Source organism: Hemiscyllium ocellatum, chromosome 13, assembly GCF_020745735.1.
Source record: "Hemiscyllium ocellatum isolate sHemOce1 chromosome 13, sHemOce1.pat.X.cur, whole genome shotgun sequence".
Lineage (NCBI taxonomy): Eukaryota > Metazoa > Chordata > Chondrichthyes > Orectolobiformes > Hemiscylliidae > Hemiscyllium > Hemiscyllium ocellatum.
In genome coordinates, this window is record NC_083413.1 from 38494061 (window position 1) to 38520401 (window position 26341).

The window sequence follows — 26341 nt, forward strand, 5'->3', positions numbered from 1 at the left end:
CATTTGATAAACTCAAGGCTGATCTTACTGAGGCCTCATCTCTATTTACTTGTCTATCCCTTATATTCTTTCATTCACTTGTTGGTAAAGAATCTATATACCATTGCATTAAAAATAATGATGGCTCTACCACATTGCTCCATGAGGAAGAGTTCCATAGATTCATGATTCCCCTGAGAATAAAATTCTCCTTATAAGACATAGAACATTAGAGCACAGCAAAGGCTCTTCAGTCCTCGATGTTGCGCCGGCCTATGGAACCAATCTGGAGTCCATCTAATCTACACTATTCCATTCTCATCCATATGTCTATCCAATGACTATTTAAATGCCCTTCAAGTTGGTGAGCCTACTACTGTTACAGGCAGTGTACTCCATGCCCCTACTATTCTCTGAGTAAAGAAACTACCTCTGACATCTGTCCTATATCTATCACCCCTCAATTTAAAGCTATGACCCCTCATGCTACCCATCACCAGCTGAGGAAAATTGCTCTTAAATGGAGACCCCTTATTTTTGAACAGTCCTCTAGTTCTTGCCTCACCCATAATTCGACATCCATTCTGTCAGGTCTCCTTAGGAACTTGTATGTTTTAACAAGATCATCTGCTATTTTTATGAAACTCTTGTTGATCAGATCCGACATGCCGAACATTTTCTGACAAGATAAACCCTTTATGCTAGGAATCAGTCGAATAAACTTCTTTTTAACTTCTTCCCATGCAATTACGTCCAGAAGAAACTGTACACAGTCCTCTGGATGTGGTTTTGCCAATAGCCTGTCCAACTGTAGCAAAACATCCTTAATCAAGCATTGATCCATAACACTCGGCTTACCACATCCTGCCAATCTGAAAATGACAAACTTATATTTACACTGTTTCCTGTTGGCTAAACAAGCCTCTCTTCATGTTAATCTGTTACTCTACACCATGGGCTCTTATTTTGATGAGGTCTTGTCAAATACCTTCTGGAAATTCAAGTACAGTACATCCAAATGTTTCATTTCGCCATGCTGTTTGTTACATCCTCAAAGAACTCAAATACATTAGTCAATTTCATGTCATAAAATCATGTTGGATGTGCCTGATTACATTGAGATTAAAGTGCCCTGCTGCAATCTCCTTAATAATAGTTTAGAGTAATTTTCCAATGGCAGACCTTAAGCTAACTTGCATTTAGATTGCTGCTTTCAACTCACTGCTTTCTTGAATAGAGGAGTTACATTCATTATTTTTATACTTGATGAATATCCTCGAATCAAAACAATTTTGGAAACAAAAAAACAATGCATCTATTAGCTCAACAGCAACGTTTTTTAAAGACCAAGCATCAAGTCCATTAGGACCTGGGAACCCGTCAACCATCAGTCCTGGTAATTTTTAAGTATCATTCCCTGATGAATGTAATTCCTCCCACCCTTTCACCTCTTGATTTATAGTCTACGAATCCTAAGAGAAATTAATTCTAATCATCACAGTAAGGAAAGGTCTTTCACTCATATTGAGCTCAAATAGAGACAATACGACAAGTATTAGCTGACCTAGTTCCCCCCAACTTGGAATCAGTAAGCTCATCCATTCACACACAAAAACTAATAAAAAGATGGGTGATGCAGCTATGATCCAGAACCTTGGAGGAATCTAAAGCCGAGACAGCAGGAGAAATATTCTGATGGTCACGATGGTCTTGTCTGCCAACTAAGAATCAACAATTCTCCCATGCTCGCTTTTTATGGGATTGTGTTATGAAGGTGTAGAGAGGTACTACCTTTAAGAGAGTTGAAGGTCTTAGCAAGCACACAGAGTGCTGGAGAATTTACAATGTAACATATGGTCCAGCAGTTAACAGTACCTGGGTTGCTGTGAGACAAAAACAAATTCAAATTCAGCCAATCGGTTTAAATTATGCCCCAAGATACTAAACTCCAATCAAGTTAGAATTTAGTATTTTGACAATATTAAAACCAATGAAATGATCTGATGCTTTGGGTTATAAAACCAAAAAACAAAATTGAACAGTTGGAAAAGAACTGCCAAGCCACCAACACATGCAGAGTAGCTCTCTTAAAGGTGCCTTTATCTACCAATGACCTATGAAACAAAAACTCTGAGAAGAAGAAATGAAGACAGAGGAAGATACAAAGAGAAGATTTGACAGCTGGCTTGTTTTGAAATTTGAATTTTTTGGTAAATCTTAATTGGGGGGTTTTACTGGACCAGTATTATAGATGGGAAAGTAAAAGATAAGTTAAAGAAAGAATTTTTAAAGTATTTGTTAGCTTATTTTCTCTTAGACTTTTTAAAAAATAAAGTTGTTACTTTTTACTTTAAATAGTGACCTTTGGAATAATTCTTAACATCTCGAATTTTCACAGATTGCAGCATGGGGTGAATCCTTTCTGTGTGTCAGGGTTAAATTAGCAGAGGGGTTTACCTCATGTCATACGTTATGAATATGTGTGTGTACTATACCTTTAAGAGAGTCAAGAGCTAGCAGTGACAGCACCAAGTGTTCTCAATAAGATATAATGTAACATTTGGTTCCAAACAGATAGCACTAGATGAGTTGCTATGAGACAAAAAGCAAATTTGAATTCGGCCAATCAATTTAAATTATACGCCAAAAATACCAAATTCCAATCAAATTTGAATTGGTGATCCTAAAAGCTAATGGAACAATCTGATGCTTTAGTGTTATAAGACTGGGGAAAATTGAACATTTGAGAGGAGAACTGCCAATCTACCAGCATGTAAAGACTGCCTGAAAAATAGCTCTCTTAAAGGTACCTTGTCGATTAGTAACCTGTGAAGCAGAATCCCCCAATAAAAAGAAAAGAAGACAGGAATACAGAGAATACTGAAAGCTGCCTGGTTTTGAGATAAGAAGTTTTGTTTTGTAAATCTTAATCGGGGGTTTTATCAGACTAGTATTATAGTGGGGAAGGTAAAAGATACGTTAGAGGAAGGAGTTGTTAATAATTGTCAGTTAATTATTTTCTGTTATACTTAAAGAAATGTTTGCTTTAAATACTTCTTGACCTCTTGAATTTTCACAGATTACTGTGTGATATAAATCTGTTCTGTGATTTAAATTAAGCAGGAGTGTTTACCCCGTGTCATAACACATAACACTTAAATGTTACAAAATAGGGTAAACCCCTCTGCTAGTTAAACCTTACACACACAAAAGGTTCCCCCATGCTATAATCTGTGAAAATTTGAAAGGTCAAGAATTGTCCCAAAGGTATTTATGGTAAAAATTAACGACTTTTTAAAAAAATATATAACCGAGAATATTTAACTAACAACTATTTTACAACTCCTTCCTCTAACCTATCATTTACATTCCCATCTATAAAATGGCCATGTAAAGCCCCCCGATTAGGATTTACCAAAAAATTCAAATTTCATAACTGTTGTCGAATCTTCTCTTTGTATCTCCCTTTGACTTTGTTTCTTCTTCTTAGGGTTTATGTTTCACAGGTCATTGATAGATGAAGGTACCTTTAAGAGAGCTATTCTGTGGGCAGTCTGCATGTGTTGGTGGCTTAGCAGTTCTCCTCCAACTGTTCATTTTTTTTGGTTTTATATTTTGTTGAAATATTAAATTCGAACTTGATTGGAGTTTAGTATCTTGGGGCATAATTTAAACTGACTGGCTGAATTTGAATTTGTTTTTGTCTCACGGCAACCCAGGTACTGTTAGCTGCTGGACCATATGTTACATTGTAAATTCTCCAGCATTCTGTGTGCTTGCTAAGTCCTTCAACTCTCTTAAAAGTACAGTTCCTGTCTACACCTTCATAACAATAATTTGCAACATTTTGTTCCACTTAGACATTTGACAGCCAGAGGTAAGCCTTTCCTGGATCAAGGAGAACCTCAAAGAACATCTCCGGCACATGTGCACCAACCAACCCCACCGCCCCATGGCCAAACACTTCAACTCCCCCTCCCACTCCACTGAGGACATGCAGGTCCTGGGCCTTTTCCGTCGCCACTCCCTTACCACCTGACTCCTGAAGGAAGAATGCCTCATCTTCCACCTTGGGACCTTCCAACCCCATGGCATCAATGTGAATTTCACCAACTTAACCTACTTCCCCTACCCCACCTTATCCCAGTTCCAACATTTCATCCCTCATGACCTGTCCCATCTGTCTATCTTCCTTCCCACCTCTGACCCAGCACCTTTACCCCTACCTCCATCCACCTATTGCAGTCTCAGCTACCTTCCCCCCCAGCCCCACCCTCCTCCCATTTATCTCTCTATCCCTGAGGCTACCAGCCTCATTCCTGATGAAGGGCTTTTGCCTGAAACATCAATATTCCTGCTGCTTGGATGCTGCCTGACTTGCTGTGCTTTCCAAAACCACACTCTCGACTTTAATCTCCAGCATCTGCAGTCCTCACTTTCACCTGGTATAACCATACATGCCAAGTGTATGCCACTGTATTGAATGGCAGTGCCACTTAGGAGGGTGTGACTGCTACAAATATGCCAATGCCCTGAGGCCAGGTGTTGCCGGGCCTGAGGCTAGAGGTGAGCGATGGTGGGAGGAGTATTGTGAGAATAGCAAGAGAAGACAGATAAGAGAATGAGGAGCAAAGGCAGGCATATGGCTCTTAGCATAACTACAATTCCCCACCTTCCTGATGCTGAATGCCTTTGAACAAGGAACAATCTGCAGAAGCCTGTGCTAATATGCAGGGGTCACAGTTTTGAGTCACAAAATCAGAAATTGTTGGAAAAGCTTACCAAGTCTGGCAGCATCTGTGGAAAGAAATCAGAGTTAAAGTTTCAGGTCGAGTTACCCTTCCTTAGAACTCAGCTTTGAGGTGAGTGCTTCCTGCTCTGTGAGCTACCACCTGTCACTGATTTAATGCCAGCGGTAGCAACATGAGACACATAAATGTGCATTAACTAAGGAAAAGGTAAAATGGTAAGCCACAGGAAAGACTATATCTTGGTTGCAAACATAACAGGAGAAATGAATGAATAATTTTATTGTCACAGGTATTTTACAGTGAGGAAAACAGTAAAATGCAGTGAAATGCTTTTCCAACGTCACCACAATTTGGCACCATTTTGAATAGTTTTAAGAGTAAGAAAAATAACGGAAAGATAGAGCTTGAAAAGAGTCTATCAGTCCTGAGCCACTTCATCATCAACAACATGAGAAGCAAAGAATACATTAGATCAGAAGAGGCACATTTAAATTGCAAAGTGAAATGGAAAGAGTATTTAGAGGACAGTGCTAAGGGAGTAGATAAATGGACAGACATTCACCTCCTTTAGATACACTGGAAGTATAACGAGAAATAGAGAATGTGGATAAGTGAGCAAGGATTTCATTAAAGTGATAGTCTCCCCAAAAAGCAGGAAACATAGCTAGGGCAATATTTACTGAAACCTTAGCCAGGACAGAAGAGATGGTCCAGAGATTGGGAGTGACAGAAAACCCAGCAATAAAAAAACACAAGAGAATATATCAAATTTAAAAACAGAATCATATTTACAATTTTCTTTTTCCTTTCCTGGGGATGAGCAGCCACATTGAGAGGCAGATAGGATAATCTGAGTTGGAAGACTGAAGCTTGGCAACACAAAGAAAGAAGGGAGCTGCCATGTCACTAGGGCCTAAAGCAGAAGAATTGACAGGATTGTCAGTCAGGGTGGAGGGATGATTGTGGATCAGATGGGAGATTTTGAACAAATCATGATGATTATAAAATCATGAATGGACTTGAAAAGATTAGAAACTGTGGAATGATTGCAAGATGGTGAATTTGCACAGAAGCACTGGTTGTGATTAGAGACCAATTACTGAGAGGGTTGAAGACTCTTTGAGGGCCTGTTGAATCTGGTTTTGCCTTACTGTGCCTTATTGTTACTTGTTTTCTTATTCCTAGGAATTATGGCTCAAAACCATTAAAATTTGAGGCTTCTGTAAAGTTTCAATAAATATTTAAATTGAACTGTCAACAGCAAGTAAATATTTCACCCTTTATCCTACTCTAATAAAGCCAAAAGTGGATACATTTGTATTTAAAATTTTAACCTACCCTCTTAGATCCTCTCCCTCCCACCACTGAGGTGAGGACTGATAGCAGGATGGGAGTTTGCAGTGTTAAATGCTCCCTATATATGGTGGTATGTGATTTTTTTTTATATACATCCATCTGTTGGGGACCGGTGAGTCATGCAAGTAACTTCAGTGCTTTCCAGGATAAACTCTTAAAGGTGAATAATCCTGAGGACCTTATTTTGGATTAATTTAATCAGTTATTTGTATGATCACTCTTTCAGGATGTCCTCTCCCATACAAAAACAATGAGGTGTTTAGCAAGGTTGGGTCTCATGAAATACAGGGAGAACTAGCCATTTGTTTTGAAGGTAGAAGACAAAGAGGGCATAGGTTTAGGGCGAGAGGGGAAAGATATAAAAGGGACCTAAGGTACAATGTTTTCTCACAGAGGGGGGTACGTGTATGGAATGAAGTGCCAGAAAAAGTGGTGGAGGCTAGTACAATTGTAACATTTAAAAAGCATTTGGATGTGTATATGAATAGGAAGGGTTTGGAGGGATATGGGTTTGCTGCTGGCAAGTGGGACTAGATTAGGTTGGGATATGTGGTCGGCATGGATGAGTTGGACCGAAGGGTCTGTTTCCGTATTGTACATCTCTATGACTTATGCCAGTCAAATGTGTCTCATGCCCGTTATAATCAATTCTCAAGTCTGCACTTATCTGATTCCCGAATCACGCATAAGAAAAGAAGCTATGAAGAAGGAAACTATGAAACAAGTTCATTTTAAAAATTGTGAACATGAAGAAGCCTGAGACACTGTTGTAAATTTAATGCAATTGACTCATAAAAATGGTAATATTTATTTACAAAGGTCTGGTATTTTGCCAGGCATACTGTATTTATTATGCAAACCTACAATGGAGCGTTATATTTGTTTTTCACTCTCCATGACAGGCCATCAATGATAATTCCAAGTGTTTACACTCTAACAGAACCTCTGAATACTCAAGTGGCTATAAAGCTATTACAAATTCAGTCTGAATTGATTCTATCATTGCACCTTTAATGCAGATGTTAACTCATATTTTGACCCATTTTAACTCTTTTTTTGCTGGTAGAGTATTTGCTTCTAAAGGTGGAGATGGCTTGCTTTAATGATTAAGTTCAACCTTCAATAATGAAGTAGACTAATTGTTTCACATGCTATTCAGACAAAAAAGACAAACAGGAGAACATGTTCGGACCGGAATATAAATTGATTTAGAAATAAATGATTTTATGTACTTGCTTAATTTCTGAAGGTGCCTGAAAAGGGAAAGCGTCAAAATAAAACCTCTCATTTAAAGATTCAGGGGAATGTAATTATTAAGCCGTCTTACTTATTTTACAATGAATTTCTCTTATAATCTTCCGTTTTGGAGGTATAGAATTCTTGCTAGAAGATTGCCTCATGGTACAAGGTATTCTCTCATGCCCTAAAGCCATTGGTGATTTTTTTCTGTTAATATTAGCATGCTGGTTCAATAGGAGTACAAATATGGAGTGAATTTATTCCACTCAATCCAGAGGCACCGAGGCTGATTTTATTACCTCTGCCACCACCTGGATTCATTATTGTTATTTCAACAAGGGTTGGACTTTCCTCCTGGTTTCTGAACCCCATCGTCAGGCTCAACTGAGGGCCAGACACTCATATTGCACTACGTGGGAAACAGACACTTGCATGTGGAATGGCCAGTAATAGCCAGAGACAAGTGTGTAATCAAATTAAAGAGAAACAAGCAGGGTCTCAAAGCTCGAAAGGAAATCAGTGACCCTTTCTTCTGAAAACAGCAACTGAATGCCATGACATGGACGCGATGAAGAAACGGACACTTCAAAAAGGAGTAACTGTGTCCCCAACTTTTCCATGTTTCCAATATAAATTATCTTTGTGGCTAGACAGTTAATTTGGAGGACCTGGGGGTACTGATGTGGAACAGTCACAGGCTGGAAACTCCTCTACTGGGTGACAAGTGGTTGCTGCTGAATACTGATAGAGAGTGGTACAGCTTCCCACTCCCCACTACCACCAGCACCACATCCAGGAATGTGCAGCCAACTGAAACATCATGAATGGCCTCCTCCATTAAGTCTTATAAGCCTTTAAATACTTCAATTGTCTACCTACTGCTAGCGATCAATGAGCGCTGCCACCAACCACCCCAGAGCTGGGGAATTTGCATGACTGCTGGCAGCACAAAGTCTGCATGCAACCATCTCTGTTCATTGACTTACTGGTGCCTTAATATTCTGGCCCTATGATCAAACCTGGGTTGTCCTCATCCCAATGCCTCAGTTACCTACCAAATAAACTCACTGAGCCAGTTTGGGACTTTGTATTTTTAAGATGAAACTGAGGAAGTCCTTGTATTGGGATCAAAAATAAGTCCCCTGTTTCTCACTAAAGAGTGGAGCTGGAACTAAATACCCAAAGGTTTGAACTGGCAGATGGAGTTCAATTCAGATAAATGCGAGGTGCTGCATTTTAGGAAAGCAAATCTTAGCAGGACTTACACACTTAATGGTAAGGTGCTAGGGAGCATTGCTGAACAATGAGACCTTGATGTGCAGGTTCATAGCTCCTTGAAGGTGGAGTTGCAGGTAGATCAGATAGTGAAGAAGGCATTTGGTATGCTTTCCTTTATTGGTGAGAGTATTGAGTACAGGAGTTGGGAGGTCACATTGTGGCTGTATAGGACATTGGTTAGGCCACTGTTGGAACATTGCATGCAATTCTGATCTTCCTATCGGAAAGATGTTGTGAAACTTGAAAGGGTTCAGAAAAGATTTACAAGGATGTTACCAGGGTTGGAGCATTTGAGCTACAGGGAGAGGCTGAACAGGCTGGGGCTGTTTTCCTTGGAGTGTAGGAGGCTGAGAGGTGACCTGATAGAGGTTTACAAAATTATGAGGGGCATTGATAGGAAAAATAGGCAAAGTCTTTTTTCCTGGGGTCAGGGAGTCCAGAACTAGAGGGCATAGGTTTAGGGTGAGAGGGGAAAGATATAAAAGAGACCTACAGGGCAGCTTTTTCACACAGAGGGTGGTACATGTGTGGAATGAGCTGCCGGAGGAAGTGGTGGAGACTGGTACAATTGCAACATTTAAGAGACATTTGGATGGGTATATGAATAGGTTTGGAGAGATATGGACTGGGTGCTGGCAGGTGGGACTAGATTGGGTTGGGATATCTGGTCAGCATAGACGAGTTGGACCGAAGGGTCTGTTTCCATGCTGTACATCTCTATGACTCTATAACTGTGTGTCGATCTATATAGTTAATAATGCTATTCTAATAAAATATTGATAAGTCTGATTGAATATTCCTAACTTAATAGTGAAGGCATGAATAGTTTGTAGAACATATTCTTTGATCTGTAACTATTGTGTTCTTTTACATTTTCAGAGTACTGCATAATTACATGATTTGGCGCATTGTAGTTGCTCTGAGTGAACATCTTTCCACGCCATTCAGAGATGCTATTCATGAGTTCTCTAAAGAATTAGATGGCACAGAGAAACAGATTGATCTGGATAAAATGTGCTTAAACCAAGCCAACAAACAATTTGGGATGGCTCTGGGAGCTCTTTTTGTTGAAGAATACTTCTCATCTTCCAGCAAAATAAAAGTAAGCTTCTTTATCTATTAAGATTCTGACAGCAGAATAATTTTATGCTTTTGAATTACCATGCAAATAAGCTATCAGTTATAGAACTATGGTTATTTTTATTCTGAAAGGTACAACAACTAGTTAAAGACATTAAACACGCATTTGATCGTCAACTAGATGAATTAGATTGGATGGATGAAGAGACAAAAGAAGCAGCAAGAGCAAAGGTCTGTTGCAGTAATCCTACTGAAATATCATTAAGCAGCACTAAATAATATTGGGTTTTTATATCGGATTTTTCTTCATGTAATTAGCTTTGACATGAATCGCAGTCTAAGATCAATGATAATACATCAGTCCTCATCCCCTTCTCTAATTAGATTACAACTGTACATTGTCAGTTTGACTTATTTGCATGTGAAAAAGAAAGAATTTACATTATACAATACCCTATCATATCTCTTGGTGAGGTCCCAAAGTGCTTCACATAGAATAAACTACATTGTGCAATTACCCTTGTTACATGGGTGCACTCCCTCTGAAGGGATCAGTATTGCTCAGATAAGTTCAGTGCTATTTGTAAACACAGCATGAGTTTGATGGATTCAATCTGACCTCTAACAACAGAAAAGTCAATATTCACATATTAGATTGAACTTAAAATAGCATTTTCGTAAGTGGCACACCTTAGAAATAATGCATAATAGACTCATATTACAAAGCAACAGAGCATTAACAATGACAAGAATAGTACTCAAACACTAACAATGCAGTTTGAACTCCATGAAGTGTTTATACCTTAGATTATGTTTCCAAGCCTATTATTCTGCACAGTAAGTGCTATTTTAAGTTTTTGCCCACATGATTAATAAGATAGCAGTTCATGGAAGGCTCTTAAAATCAAATTGTGATTTTTACAGCAGCACTTCTGGGAATTATTTCCCTGCATGATATATGAAAGCTGAAATGTCTCTGAATATTATCATCTAATGTCCTTTTATTGTTTGCAGCTTCAGTATATGATGGTCATGATTGGATATCCAGACTTTTTATTAATAACGAATGCCGTTGATAATGAATATGGTGTAAGTGTTTCCAAGAAAAATGACTATTATTAGTACCCTGATGTCGTTGAGTTGGTTTAATTGAAAATATCAGATTGTCAGATTACATTAATTTGAAGATGGTTGCAAAGTTAATGATTAACAACACATAATGCAATATTAACATTATAAAGAAGGTCCAGCAATATTCACTTCACATCCAATATACGAATTTTCAATATTTGGGTACAATGGTATGTATACTGTGTTTGATCTGGATGTAAATTTGCTCACTGAGCTGGAAGGCTCATTTTCAGACATTTCTTCACCGTTGTAGGTAACATCATCAGTGAGCCTCCAATGAAGCTTCAGCGGAGGTTCACTGATGATGTTATCTAAATGTTGATGAAACATCTGAAAATGAACTTTCCAGCTTAGTGAGCAAACGTATATCCAGAACCTCAACTTGAGCTACACATCTTCTCAAAACTAGGTAACAGTGTTTGATGTTAAGATGCTTGAAAGATGGACAATTATAACATAACTTTGCCTGATTTGGATAGAAAAGACTAGAGTATGTTCTCCTAAGAAATAAAAATGTGCAATAATTATATCATAAAATGTGGACTTCGTTCACTATGGGAGCCCAATGTAACTTCAAAAACTCATTACAGGGAGAGTGGGAATGCTAACACTTATAGAAACTATTGAGGATTGGAGAATGTCCTTTCCCAACCCTGCAAAACAAAGTAAATAAAATAAAACCAGCAACTGCAAAATCAAGTTGCTATGATAATGTACATTAGTCTGTACCTAACATGTATTAACCTTCTGATAACATCAGGTTAGAGCAAATTTCTGGAATCTATAATTAGTATCGATTTATTAAGCGTACAGAAATGGATTAACCAAAAAAGACCAATAGGCATCCTCAGAGAAGGCAAGTTTGTGGCTATGGATGGTGCGGAGGCTCAGTATTTAGCATGCTACCTCACAGTGCCAGGGACCCAGGTTCAATTCTTCCCTCAGGCGACTGTCTGTGTGGAGCTTGCACATTCTCTCTGTGCCTGCGTGGGTTTCCTCCCATAATCCAAAGATGTGCAGGTTAGGTGAATTGGCTACACTAAAATTACCCATAGTGCTAGGTCTGGGTGGGCCACTCTTTGGAGAGTTGGTATGGACTTGTTGGGCAGAAGGGCCTGTTTCCACACTATAGGGAATCTAATCAAACAAGTATTTATTCAGCAAATACAAATCCCCAAGTCAAGTGATCTCCTTATTTTCTGAGTTTAAGGAAAATAGTCCATGACTTAATCTGTTGGGGAGACAATCCTCATAATTGTGAGGCATTGATTGTCTCTTTTCACAAGTGTACAAAGGATTCGTAGGAGGCTGCAGTGGTGAAGGGTAGTTGCAGAGTCTTGAATTGTCCTGAATCTGTTTGTCAAGAACCACTTTTACTGTGGTAGCTTAAATTTTGACATTCAAAAGATGGGGTTTGTCACATTCTACTTGTCAGTGACTTGCCTTGGAGATACCTCTGGTGGAGGAATGAGAAATTCAGGGAGGGAAAATTCACGTAGCTACACTGCAGTAAACATAGTTGTAAACATAGCAATAAACAAAAAAACAAACAAACAGTCTGCCTACCACATGAGTAACATAATACAAGGTTCAGCACTGGCACAATGCCAAATAGGCTGTAGGATCCAAAGACTGACGGACCATATTGAACATGTCCCTTTGACAATCTGCTAACCTTGTTCAACAAGCCCAAGCTGGTAAACCGAGAAGTACACAACATCAGACACAAGTCTGATGTTGAACATCATTTTATAATTAACTCTGACAAGACTAATAATTGAACAGGAATCCAATTTATCAGCTGCAATTGCAGTGTAATCCATCCATTCCTTCAACAAAAGGTAGCCACAATATGTAGCACTTCAAAAGCTTGTGATTTCAAACAAACCTGTTTGACTATAACCTGATGTCATGTAATCCTTGACTTCATCAAAAGGATGTCAACTGGTAGATCTTGTCCAGGAAGGCAGCTCCACATGGGGCACCAAGTTGGGCAGTAAATAGATTAAACATGGAGTGACAGGTGAGGTACAGCATGAATGGTTTCATCTGTCATACAAACATAGAAACAAGAATGAGAGTAGGCCTGTCAGGCCCTTCACCTGCACCACCACTCAATAAGAACATGGTTGATTGGATTTAAACGTTAACTCTACGTTCCTGCCTCTCTTCAATAATGTTTCATCCCCTTAGTATCTACCTCTGCCATAGAAATATTTAAACATTCTGCATTCATTGCCTTTTGAGGAAGGGAATTTCGAAGATTCCCTTCTTTCCCCACTGAAAGAAAGAATGCTTCCTCATCTGTTTTAACTGGGCACCCGTTATTTTTAAATCATGACCTGTAGTTCTTGAATTTCCCATAAAAAGAAACTTCCTTTCCATATCAAAACAGTCAAGTATCCCTAGCATCTTATGCTTCAAATAAGTCACCTCTGATTCTTCTAAACTCCAGATGATATAGGCCTTGCCTGTCTAACCTTTCCTCATGGGGCTATCCACTCATTCCAGGCATTAGTCCAGTAAATCTTCTCTGAACTACTTCCACGTTAATATCCAGAGCTGCACACATTATTCCTGATGTGGTCTCACCAGTGCCCTGTATCACTGAAACATAACATCCCTACTTCCTATTCAGTTCCTCTTACAATAAAACAAAACATTCTATCAGCATTCATGATTACTGTTACTTATGAACAGGGCACTCAGCTCTCTGTAAGAGCTCTGCAACCTTTCACCATTTAAATAATATACTTTTTCAAATTCTTCCTGCCGTTTGGACAATTTCACACTATCTTAGATTGTCCTCCATTTACTCGATTTATACGCATTAGCATAACTTATCATATCCCTTATGTACAATTCATAGCACACTTTACTACTTATTGTTGTGTCATCAAATTTAGTAGCTATACCTTTCATCCCTTCAACCATTTATCAAATAATTTATATAAATTGTAAAGAGTTGAGGCCTCTACACTGACCCCATGGCTCACTACTTGTGGCATCCTACCCATTTATTCTGACTCTTTGCTTGCTATTAACAAGCCAATCTTCAATTCAGGCTAATATTACCCCAACACCATGAGCTTTTATTTTCCACAATAACCTTTGATGTGGCTCTTTATCAAATGCCTTCTGGCAATCTAAGTATAATACATCCTCTGGTTCTCCTTTATCCACAGCGCAAGTTATTTCTTCAGAAAGCTCCAATAAATGAATTAACCATGATTTCCCTTTAATAAATTTATATTGGCCCTGCATTATTACCTTCTACTTATCCAAGTGCTCTGTTATAATGTATTTAATAATAGCTTCTATCATTTCCCTATGACAGATATTAAGCTCATTGGCCTGTAGTTTCCTGCTTTCTGCTTCCTTCCATTTTAGAATAAATGAGTTATATTAGCTAATATCTAATTCAATTCATCTGCCACCTCTATCTTCATTGCTAATTTTCAGACTCATTTTCAAAATAAAAAACATTTTATTTGCTTGTTTCTTTTTTAAATATCTGAAGAAACTTTTCCTATCTATTTTTATCTTTTTACTTAATTTGTATTCTTATTTTTCCTCCTTATTAATTTTTTTGTCATTCTTTGTTTTTTTTAATATTCTGTCCAATCTTCTGACCTGCCACCTATCATTAAACAATTATATGACTTTTCTTTGAGTTTAATGCTATCTTTGACTTTTTTACTTAACCATGGATGGCAGGTTTATCCCTTCAAATTTTTCCCTATCTGTTGGAATGTATTCTGTGCTTTCTAGAATATCCCCTTAAACATTTGCTATTGAATCTCTTTTGACCTTTCCTTAACCTAGATGGCCAGTTCACTTTCACTGTAATTGCTTTTGTTTAAATTCAAAATGGTAGTCTTGGATCCACACTCCCCTCATTGGTCATTCTTGGTCATTTGTATATTTGTTGAACAACATTGGGACAAATATTGAATCCTGTGATAGTGTGTTGTTCACTTTTCTACAGGCATTTTCCTCTTGACTGTAGTAGAGTCTAAGTCAACTGTTGTGAAGGAGTATTTCAACCCAGATTGGTAGCTGTCTGGACAGCTTCAGGAATAGGACAGTGTACCACATTGTCATAAAGTTATATGCATAACAAGGTATATGTGACCATTCACTCCCAGGTCCATCACCACCTCTATGCTTTTCAGAATCCTCCCATTAATATGTGTTTTTGCCGTGTTTGTCCTTCCCAAATACAGCACTTCACGATTGCCATTTGTCTGCCTACCTGACCAGTCTACTGACATTTTCCTATAGATTACAACTTTACTCTTCACTATCTATGAGTCCAGAATCAGTGGCCATAGTCTAAGGGTGGAGGGGTTGGCTATTTGGAATTGAAATAAGAAGAAATATTTTCACCCATTCTCTGCTACAGACCAGTGAGGCCAAAACATTGAATGCTTTCAAGAAGAGGTTAGATCAAAAGGGTTTGAGGAAAAAGTGAAACAGGGTACTGAGTTGTTGATCAGCCATGATCCTATCGAATATTGCTGCAGGCTCTAAGGGCTAGATAAATTACTCTTACTCCTATTTTCTATGTTCCTGTTGACAACTCTTTCCATCACTTTACTAATTGTTCAGAGTAGAGAGATGGGTCAGTAATTCGACAGATATGATATGTTCTGCTTTTTTGTATAGGACATACCTGAACAATTTTCCACACTGTTGGGTAGATGTCAGTATTGTAGCCGAACTGGAATGTCTTGGTAAGAGTTAAGTGAGGGAAGTTTTGAAGTATGTCTTCAGTGCTACAGCTGAAGTACTGTCAGGGTTCATAACTCTTGTAGCACATTGCACATTTAACATTTCTTGATATCATGCCGAGTGAATCAAAATGGCTGAGGACTAGGATTTGGGATACTGGGAACTTCTGGAAGAGGCTGAGATGAATCTTACATTTGGTACTCCTGACTTGAAAATTGTCGCAAATGTTTCAGCTTTAACTTTTGCATTATTGTGTTGCATGTTTTTCAAGCCTCCTCCTCCAGTGATTTGTCTAGCTGTCCAGTATCATTCAAACTGGATGTGGTGAGACTGAAGAATTTAAATCTGATCCGTTGGTTTGGAATCACTTAATTCCATCTGTCTGTTCCTACTTATGCTGTTTTGCATGCAGGTTGTCTTGTTTTATGGCTTAACCAGGTTGACATCTCAATTCTTGGTGAGTCTGGTGCTGTTCCTTGCACGCTCTCCTGCACAATAACTTGACTAGGGTTGGTTTCCTGGCTTGATAGCAATGGTGGAGAAGAGGCTGTTAGGTTGCAGGGTGTGGTTGAATACAATCCTGCTGCTGATGGCTCACAGCACCTCATGGATGCCCAGTCTTGAATTGCTAGATCTGTTTGAAATCTATCCCATTTAGCACAGTGATAGTGTCACGCAACAGAACGGAGGTTATTCTCAGTGTGAAGACAGGACTTCACCTTCACAAGGTCACCACACATTGTGGGGTAGTCACTCCTACCAAAGCCATTACAGACAGATATATTTCCAGCAGGCAGATTGATGGGGATGAGGTCAAGCATGCTTCTTTCTCTTGTAGATTCCCTCATCACCTACCACTCTCAGTCAAGTAGCTGTATCCTTTAGGACTCCACCAACTCCCACACATTCCCATATATTCTACGCCTTTGCTATCTTCAGTGCTTTCTCCAGGTGGTGTTGAACATGTAAAAGTTCTGATTTATCAGCCAATGAGCAGGACAGTGCATGGTAATCAGCAGGAGATTTCTTTGCCCTTATTTCAAAAGAAGCCATGAGACTTCCTGGTGTCCAGAATGTATGTGGATTGCATACCACTGTGCTACCATCTCCGATGGGACAGCTCATTTCAGATGATAATGATGGTGTCTGGGGACATGGTTTGTAACATCTGATTCCATGAGTCTGACTACGTCAGGCTGTTACTTGACCTGCCTGTGAGACAACTCTCCCAAATTCTGCACAATCCCCAGATGTACATTAGAAAGACTTTGCAGGTTGAACAGGATTGACTTTGTTATTGTTGGTTCTGGTAACTAGGCTAATGCTGGATGGTCCACCTGGTTTTATTCATTTGAGATGTTTGAATGGTTTTCATGCAACTACCATTTCAGAAGGTAGTTTAGAGACAGCAACATTGCTGTAGTTCAGGAATCATGCTTTGGTCAAACTTATCAATCCAGTACTGAGGTCACAACTATATAAGCAGCGGTGCAGTCATGGTGAGGTGTCAGGGGAAGTAATAGTAGAGTCACAGTGAGATGCTGTGAGATTACAGTGGGAGCAGCTTTGTGGTCACAGTTGAGCAATGGGGTCACAGCAGAAGTAACAGAAAGTATATAGTGCGAGCAATGGGAGAGAGGTTACAATGGAACCAATGGGGGTGTTCAGAGTAGGAGCAATGGGGTGGGGGATCACAGTAGAACCAATTGGGTCACAGCAGGAGCAGTAGTGATCTTAGATCACAGTGCAAAATCCAAGGAGGTTATGGTGGGATACTGGGGTCACATTGGAAGCAATGGTGGAAGATCCCAGCAGGAGCAATGGGATCACAGAGTGTTGAATGTGGACACACTGGAGGCAACAATGGGGTCACGATGGAAATGACAGGGTCACAATATGAGTAATGAGGTCACAGTGGGAGCAGTGATGGGGTCACAACAGGGACAATAGGGTCACATGGTGTAAAGGGTTCACATAGGGGGTACTAGGTCACAATGGGTGTAACAGCTGTAAAGAGTAGGAGTGGTTCAGAAAGATGGGCTCCTTTCTAAATAAAGACAAAATATATCAAATGATGATGTCAAAGGAAAATGATTGACTGCTGGGTATTTCTTTTAGTTTGCTTCTAAACTAGAGTATTTGTTTGAATTTGTAGTTCGGAAATTAAAAGTTTAATTCAAATGTAATCAATCAGGAAGGAGATTATGTTAAGACAGGGAGACAGATAGCCAAACAAATCAGCCTCTCATTCTCTCTACTTTCGTATTCACAACTCAGCAAATATTGTGAATAATTAATTTCAGACACTGATTTTGTATCTCAAACAAGATATCTAACTATTATTAAACACACAATAATTTTAACAGAGGAAAGATAAACAACTTAAGCTGATTAATGTCTATATTTTCAGCCCCCATTTACACAAAAAACAGATGGACAAACAAATACAATTAAGGGATAAATAAAAGAAAATAACAAAACTGGACAGATAACTTAAATGCCTTTTATGATGCATTGTTTCACAATCATAAATGTGAACTCATTGGTTGCTTTTCTGAAACTGCCCATTAAGATCACCTTCTCAGCTCACCCAGGTGAAGGCAGCAATAGATCTATCTCAACTTTCTACTCATTGGGCTCCTGGAAGCGTGTGTAGTAGATTAGATAGGGAGTTTTCAAATCTTCACAGTGTCTTAGAAGCAGCCAAAAACTACCTTCGCAGTTTTGGTTCTGGTCTGATTGAGGCTTCAGGAAGAAACAATTAAAGTTCAACAATTACCATTTACTTGAACATTAGGTCTCTTCCAGACTTATTGGAGCCAATTCCCAGGTACTGACCTTGTTCATAACCAACCTCCACTTAACATTTAAATGTAGTGCTCTTCCCCCATTGTCATTATGAGTGTTGGAACCCTCTTGATTAAGAATCAGCCTGCAATTAGCCTCCAGATCTGGTCTTGGAAGAAAATGAAGCTGTTCCAAAGTCCACAAGGTCATTGCAGGGTACAAAGTAATTTTATGTTCTTGACATGAATCATGAAAGGTTAACGTGCAGTTACGGCAAGTCATTAAGAGACAAGTGCAATATTGGCCTGTTTGCAAGCTGGATGGGGTATAAAGCAGGCAAGGTTAGTTGCAGCTGCACAGGGAATTGGTGAGATCATATCTTATGTACTACGTGCAAGTTTGGTTTCCTACCTCAAGAATGAATAAACTTTCCTCAGAAGCAATTCAGAAAAAGTTTCATTAGGCTGATTTCTGAGATGAAGGCATTGGCTTATTAAAACAGATTGAGCAGGTTGCAATTAAACTCATTGGAGTTCAGAAGAATGAGGGATAATCTTATTGACATGTTCAGGATTCTGACAGGATAGGTGCTCAAAAGATGTTTCCCTTGTTGAAGAGACCATAACTTGGGGGACAGTTTAAAAATAAAGTGTTGTTTTCCCTTTAAGAATAGAATCAAATCCCTGCAGTGTGGAAACAGGCCATTGGGCCCAATGAGTCCACACCAACCCTTTGAAGGAGATCCCACCCATATCTATCCCCATATCCTATCCCTATAATGCTGCATTTCCTATGGCTAAGGCACCTAATCTATACATCCCTATCAGTACAGGGTAATTTATCATGGCCTATCCACCTAACATGCACATCTTCACACAGTGGGAACAAACCAGAGCACACAGAGGAAACCCGTGTAGACACAGGGAAATTGTCTGTGTGGAGTTTTCACAGTCGCCTGAGGGTGGAATCGAACCTAGGTCCCTGGCGCTGTGAGGCAGCGGTGCTAGCCACTGTGTTGCCCCCTCAAGGTGGAGACAAGGAGGACAAGGAGGACTTTTCACTCTCAGAACATCATGGGCCAGTGAAGGCTGTCCACAGAAATTTTCAAGGCTGGGTTAGACTTATTTTTGATCCACAAGGAATCAAAGTTTAAGGGGATTCAGCAAGAAACGGCCGTTATGACTATGATAAGGTCAACCAAGATCTTATTAAAGGGAGGAACAGGTCTGATAAGCTAAGTGACCTCCACCTGCTCCTAATTACACTCTTGTCAAAAAGTGGCTCAATGAAAGTAAAATATTGCATTCCAGCCTTGACACAGCTCTAACGCTTAAAATTTCGTCTTTCTTTTAGTTCGAAGTGAATGAGAAGACTTATTTTAAAAATGTGCTTAACAGCATTATGTACAATATAAAGCTGTCAGTGAAAAAAATACGGCAACAAGTGGACAAGACTGCGTGAGAATTTTTCTCTTTTATTTTCCGCAACAAACCAAATGCAATAAAAGTCATAATATTTGTATTGAGTTAGCGCTCTAGATTCATGCCTTGGAGTACAGGGATAGTGATATATGAATCCTGCCAATGTTAGCTATGTTAACATAGAGGATCACTGAATGTAAACTAGATATTTTACACAGGTTTATGAACTGCACATTTGAAAATAGTCAAATTCTGTGTTGTACTCTTTGTAAGTAATTATAATGCTACTGAAGTAATTTTGACCTGAACTGTAATAAAATTTGTAACTCAAAAATATGTTTGTTTACAGATGGCTGCTTCCTCCTCAAACACTAAATGCTTATTACTTATCCACACAAAACCAAATGGGTAAGTAAATATAGATCAATATATCATTTTACTGATTCTCAGTAAAATCTTTTCTTCTACAATTCATACTGGCATTGTGCATGTGTTCTTATTGTTTCATAATATAGACTATTCAATTAATTCTTGCCATTTTCAGATGTGTATCCTAGTTATTCTTTCCTGAGGCCAAATTTTCATTAACTGAAACCCATTGCTCGCAGCAAGTTCTAAAGGAACGTTCTTCACTTAAGTTGAAGCAGATACCTGACAACAGATCTAAAAGAGTATTGCTTGTTTCCCATTTGATAGGTTTTATTGATGCATATGAGGAAGATGAGATTTCTCAATCAGTATCTGTCCGCACTTGACATTTCCCTGAATTTTCACTGCTTATAGCTAATTACTCCAAATTTCTTATTGGAAGTCTAACTGCTACCGATTTTTGAGAAGGTTTGTAGCTCAGGTTGATGGTAAGTGTGTGCGTTAGCTTGCTGAACTTGAAAGTTTGTTTTCAAACGTTTCATCACCATACTAGGTAACATCGTCAGTGAGCATCTCTGGTGAAATGTCCCACCTCTCCATTTATTGGTCTTGGTTTCTTAAGATAGGTGATGTCATTCCTGTTTTTTTCTCAAGGGGAGGTAGATAGGACCTAAATCGATGTCTTTATTGATGGAGTTCTGGTTAGAATGCCATGCTTCCAAGACTTCTCATGCGTGTCTTTGTTTTGCCTGTCCTAGGATGTGTGTGCTGTCCCAATCAAAGTAGGGTCCTTATTTATCTGTATATATAGAAACTAGTGATAGTGGGTCATGTCTTTTGGTGGCCAGTTGGTGTTCATGTATCCTGGTGGCAAGTTTCCTGCTTGTTTGTCCTGTTTATGTATGTTGATAAATTTATGGACTACCATGATGCCAATGGGACTGAGTAGTCTGGAAGTCATTTCTGATCAGTCTTTGATGTAAGGTAATGTGGCAATAGTTTTTGGTTGCGTTGTGTCTGCTTGTTTGGGTTTGTTTCTGAGGAATCAACAGACTGTGTTCATTGGGTACCTGTTTTTCTTGAAAAGGTTGTATAGGTATTTCTCTTCTGCTGTTTGTAGTTCTTGGGTGCTGCATGTGATGTAGCTCATTGAAATAATGTCTTCATGCAGCTCTCTCTGTGGGCATTTGGATGATTGTTTCTGAAGTTAAGTATTTGGTCTGTGTTGTTTTTCTGTCGACACTGGTTTGAAGCTCTCCGTTAACTGTAAGTTCAACTGTCATGTCTAGGAATGAGTGTCTGTTGTAATTCTCTTCCTCTTTTATGCCTGTCAGGATATTGTTGATGGTGTTGTATGTTACCTCTACATAGTGGACCCAAAGTTAGGGTTAGATAGATAGAACATAGAACATAGAAGGATACAGCGCAGTACAGGCCCTTCGGCCCTCGATGTTGCGCCGACCGAATCCTACCTAACCTATACTAGCCCAATAACTTCCAAATGCCTATCCAACGCCCGCTTAAATGACCATAAAGAAGGAGAGTTCACCACTGATACGGGCAGGGCATTCCATGAACTCACAACCCGCTGTGTGAAGAATCTACCCCTAACATCTGTCCTATACCTACCACCCCTTAATTTAAAGCTATGTCCCCTAGTAACACCTGACTCCATTAGCGGTAAAAGGTTCTTAGTATCTACCCTATCTAAACCCCTAATCATCTTATACACTTCTATCAGATCTCCCCTAAACCTTCTCTTCTCCAATGAGAACAGCCCCAAGTGCCTCAGCCTTTCCTCATAAGATTTTCCTACCATTCCAGGCAACATCCTGGTAAACCTCCTCTGCACTCGTTCTAAAGCTTCCACATCCTTCCTATAGTATGGCGACCAAAACTGCACACAATACTCCAGATGAGGCCTCACCAGAGTCTTATACAACTGCAACATGACCTCAGGACTCCGGAACTCAATTCCTCTGCCAATAAAGCCCAGTACACCATATGCCTTCCTCACAGCACTATTTACCTGGGTGGCAACTTTCAGAGATCTGTGTACATGGACACCAAGATCCCTCTGCTCATCCACACTACCAAGTAGCCTACCATTAGCCCAGTAATCCATCATCTTGTTATTCCTACCAAAGTGAACGACTTCGCACTTAGCTACATTGAATTCCATTTGCCACATTTCCGCCCAGCTCTGCAACTTATCTATATCCCGCTGTAACCTACCACTTCCTTCCTCACTATCCACAACTCCACTGACTTTTGTGTCATCCGCAAACTTGCTTACCCAGCTTTCAAGTCCTTCCTCTAGATCATTTATAAAGATATATAAATGATCTAGAGGAAATAGGAGGGAAGCTTGTACAAGTCTCTGAATTATTGCTTCTGCTATGAGCTCTGATATTGGTGATCCCATATGTGTTCCTTTGACTTGTTTGCAGGTTTTGTCATTGAATGTGAATGGATGGTGAGGCATATGGATGCTATTTTGAGGACGTTGTCTTTGCTGATGAAGCTGGTGCTGTCTAGTGTTTGTGGTCCTGGTTTTCCTCATAGCGTTGCCAGTGTTTCTTTGGCCAGGTTGATGTTAATTGATGTGAAAGGGGCTATAACATCAGAGGAGACCATCACTTCATCCTCTTCTATTTTGGTATCCTTATTGGTGTTCAGGAATTCTTGGATGGAATGAATGGACAGGTGTGAATCTTCAATTAGATGTTTTAGTTTTTGGTGGAGTCCTTTGGCTAGCCTGTATGTTGGGGAGACTATGGGTCTGAGGGGGGCACCAGGTTTGTGTAAATTTTGTTAATCCATAGAAGCATGGTGCGTTGGATCCATCTGATTTCATTTTTTGAAAGTCTGTCCTGTTTAATTCTCCTGATTTTTTAAGTGTCATTAAAAAGGATGAGATTTTGTTTAGCAGTTGTGGAGTTAGGTCTATCACCACCTGCTGGTAAGTGTCTGTACCTGCAAGCCAAAGAATTTGACTTTTCAAGATCGTCTAACTGCACATATTATGCTCTTTACCCCAGCCATTTAGGTATAGTCACTACCTAATAGAAATTAAGGGATTTGGTCACATATTTTCTATAATTAAAGCAGTGTTAACTGCTTTTTACTGGTTTGTTGATATACAGATAAGTTGGAAATTTAGTCCTGAAATTTACTCCCTTTAATGGTAAAATTTAGAAATTACAAATGATCTTTTTCTGAATCAGAGAATCATGGAATTTTGAAGCACAGGAATTTTGACTTATGTCTGCACTGGCTTCCAAAATGAACAGATCATTTACTACCATTTTGCCTGTAACTGTGCTCCTTGTTACTTTTTGATTATAATCTATTACTGTTTTGAATGTCTCACTTGAACCTATGTTCATCACACTTTGATGCAGTGCATTCCAGACCTTAAGCACATGCTGCTTGAGAAAGCTTTTTTATCATATTGCAATGGCTTATTTTGCCAACTGCTCTAATATTCTATTGTTTCACACGTAGGAGGTTTATCCTTAATCGTTACAACATGGGGAAAACCCCTTTGCTAATTTAAACACAGATAATTTTCCCCCCATGTTGTAATCTGTCTAAATTCGAGAGGTAAAGAACTGCCCAAAAAGTCACTATTTAAAGTAAAAATTAACAACTGTATTATTTATGTCCAACAGAGAATATTAATTAACAATTATTTGCAACTCCTTTCTCTTAAACCTATCTTTTACCTCCCCCCTACAATGTTAGTCCAATAAGAAAATCTGATTATGGTTTATCAAAAAATATAATCAGTTTCAAAGCAGTCAGTTTTGCCGAGTTTCGTCTGTAGATATTTCTGTCTTCTTTTCTGCTTCTTAGGGATTCTGTTTCATAGGTCTTTGATAGATAAAGGTATCTTTTAGAGAGTAGTTCTGCTGGCAGTCTGTACTTGTTGGTGGCTTGCTGCTCTTTGCTGATCTTGGTAACTTTCAAAATGTCTGATACTTATACGCCAAAACATCAGGTCGTTTCATCAGTTTTAATATTGTCAAAATACCAAATTCAAACTTGATTGGACTTTGTTATCTTGTGGCATAATTTAAATTGATTGGCCGAATTTGAATTTGTTCTTGTATCCAGGCAACACAGCTCCTAGCTCTTTCAATGTTACATTGTTACCTTATTCTCTGTATTTCTCTAAGCTAGCTAGCTAGCTAGCTTTTAAACTCTCTTAAAGTTACAGTACACCTCTACACCTTCAAAACACTATCTACTCTATGCAGACTCTTGACTTTGCATACTTCTATCAAATTATTTCGCAACCTTTTCTCCAGGTAGGCCAGTCCTAACATCTTCAATGTATCATCTTAACTGAAGTTCCTCATCCCTCACATCATTTTTGTGTATCTTTTCTGTACTTTGCCTTTAATTCTTTAAATAAAGTGTGATGCCCAGAACTACACACAATATTCTAGCTGAAGCCAAACTAGCATGTGGTATAGGTTCAACATGAGCTGGTATACATTATTTGCCTATTAGTAAAGCCCGGGATATTGCATGTTTCATTAACTGCTTTTAATCTGGTCTCCAACCTTTAAGGACTAATTCACAAATACACTCAGGTTCCGCCATTCTCCTTTAGAAATGTAGCTTTACTTTAGATTGCCTATTCATCTTTTTCTTACCAAAATTAATGATATCACAGTCAGATGTATCTGTCAACTGTTCACCCATTCCACCTCTCTGCCTATATCCTTTTGAAGTTCTACCTTATCCTATTCACAGTTTAGATTGCTTCTAGTGTTTGTACCATAAAAAATCTCAAAATTGTATCTAAATTCCAATACTGACCCCTGGGAAAGTCTACTATAAATCTTCCAAAAAACAACTAGTAACCATTTTGCTCTGTCTCCTACCACGCAGTCATGTGTCTTTCCTCTCTATTCTTTGAGGTTTGAAAGTCCATGCAGACCTCAGCAACAACATTATCCTCAGCAGCACTTTATGTTGCCTCTTCAAAAAATACTCCAGCAAGTTAGTTAAACACAATTTTCCCTTTTGAAATCCATGCTGGCATGCCTTAATTAACCCACATTTGTTCTTATGCCAATTGATTTTGTCAGAAAACTATCTGGCCTGTAATGCTCGGCTTATCCAAACATGCATTTTTTTAACCAAGGGAAATGTCTGCATTTCTCCAAACTTCTGGTACCTTGAATATAAAGAAAACTGAAAACGTCATGACTGGTGCCATCATACTTTCCACTCCCACTTCCCTCAGTATCCTTGGATGAAGTCCAGCTGGTTCTGGTGCCCTTTTAAATTAAAATACAAATAGCCTATCAAATGCAACTGCCATCTTTAGATGTCACAGTAAAGTGAACAGTCAATGGGGAACTTCAACCAGCATCCACATGAAGCCAACACATGTGGACCAAATATTGAATTACAGAAACAATCATCCCAACACCCATAAACGAAGCTGCATTTGAACATTATTTCAATAAGCCACCACACACTGCAGCACAGAGGAACTGCAAAGAGCAGAGGAAAATCATCTATGCAGCGTACTCAAAAAGAATGGGTACCCAATGAACACAGTCTGCTGATTTCTCAGCAACAAACCCAAACCAAGACAAAACGTGTCCAGAAACCCTAGCCACTCTCCCCTACATCAAAGACATCTCAGAAATGACCGCCAGACTACTCTGACCTCTTGGCATCATGGTAGCCTACAAACCCACCAACACACTAAAACAGCAGCTAATGAACTTGAAAGACCCGATACGACAACAAGCAAAATGAACATTATTTACAAAATGCCTTGCAAGAACTGTAACAAACACTACATTGGACAAACAGGCAGAAAACTAGCACCAGGATACATGTACATCAACTAACCACAAAAAGACATGACCCACTATCACTAGTATCCTTACATACAGATGAGGAAGGACAACACACCCATCCTAGGACAAATAGAGATATGCACAAAAATTCCTAGAAGCATGGCATTCTAACCGGAACTCTATCACTAAACCCCATTTACCACCCTCTGAGAAAAAGAACAGGAAATGATATCACCACAGGAAATGACATTACCAACCCAAGGAAACCTAAACACATAAATAGAAAGCGGGTCACTAACACCAATGCTTCACCTGAGGGTCACTGATGATGTTACCTAGTATGGTGATGAAATGTCTGAAACGAACCTTCCAGCTCAGCGAGCAAACT

The 26341-nt window shown here is 39.1% G+C and overlaps 1 protein-coding gene across 1 annotated transcript in view; it reads left to right on the forward strand.

Moving 5' to 3' along the window:
* LOC132821515 (endothelin-converting enzyme-like 1) overlaps positions 1–26341 on the forward strand; it is a 118361-nt gene that overhangs the window by 60764 nt on the left and 31256 nt on the right. Inside the window, exons 6-10 of the mRNA XM_060834121.1 lie at positions 9483–9705; positions 9816–9914; positions 10698–10772; positions 19689–19792; positions 20106–20164. Coding sequence (XP_060690104.1) covers positions 9483–9705; positions 9816–9914; positions 10698–10772; positions 19689–19792; positions 20106–20164 — 560 coding nt within the window. The remainder of the gene's footprint in view (positions 1–9482; positions 9706–9815; positions 9915–10697; positions 10773–19688; positions 19793–20105; positions 20165–26341) is intronic.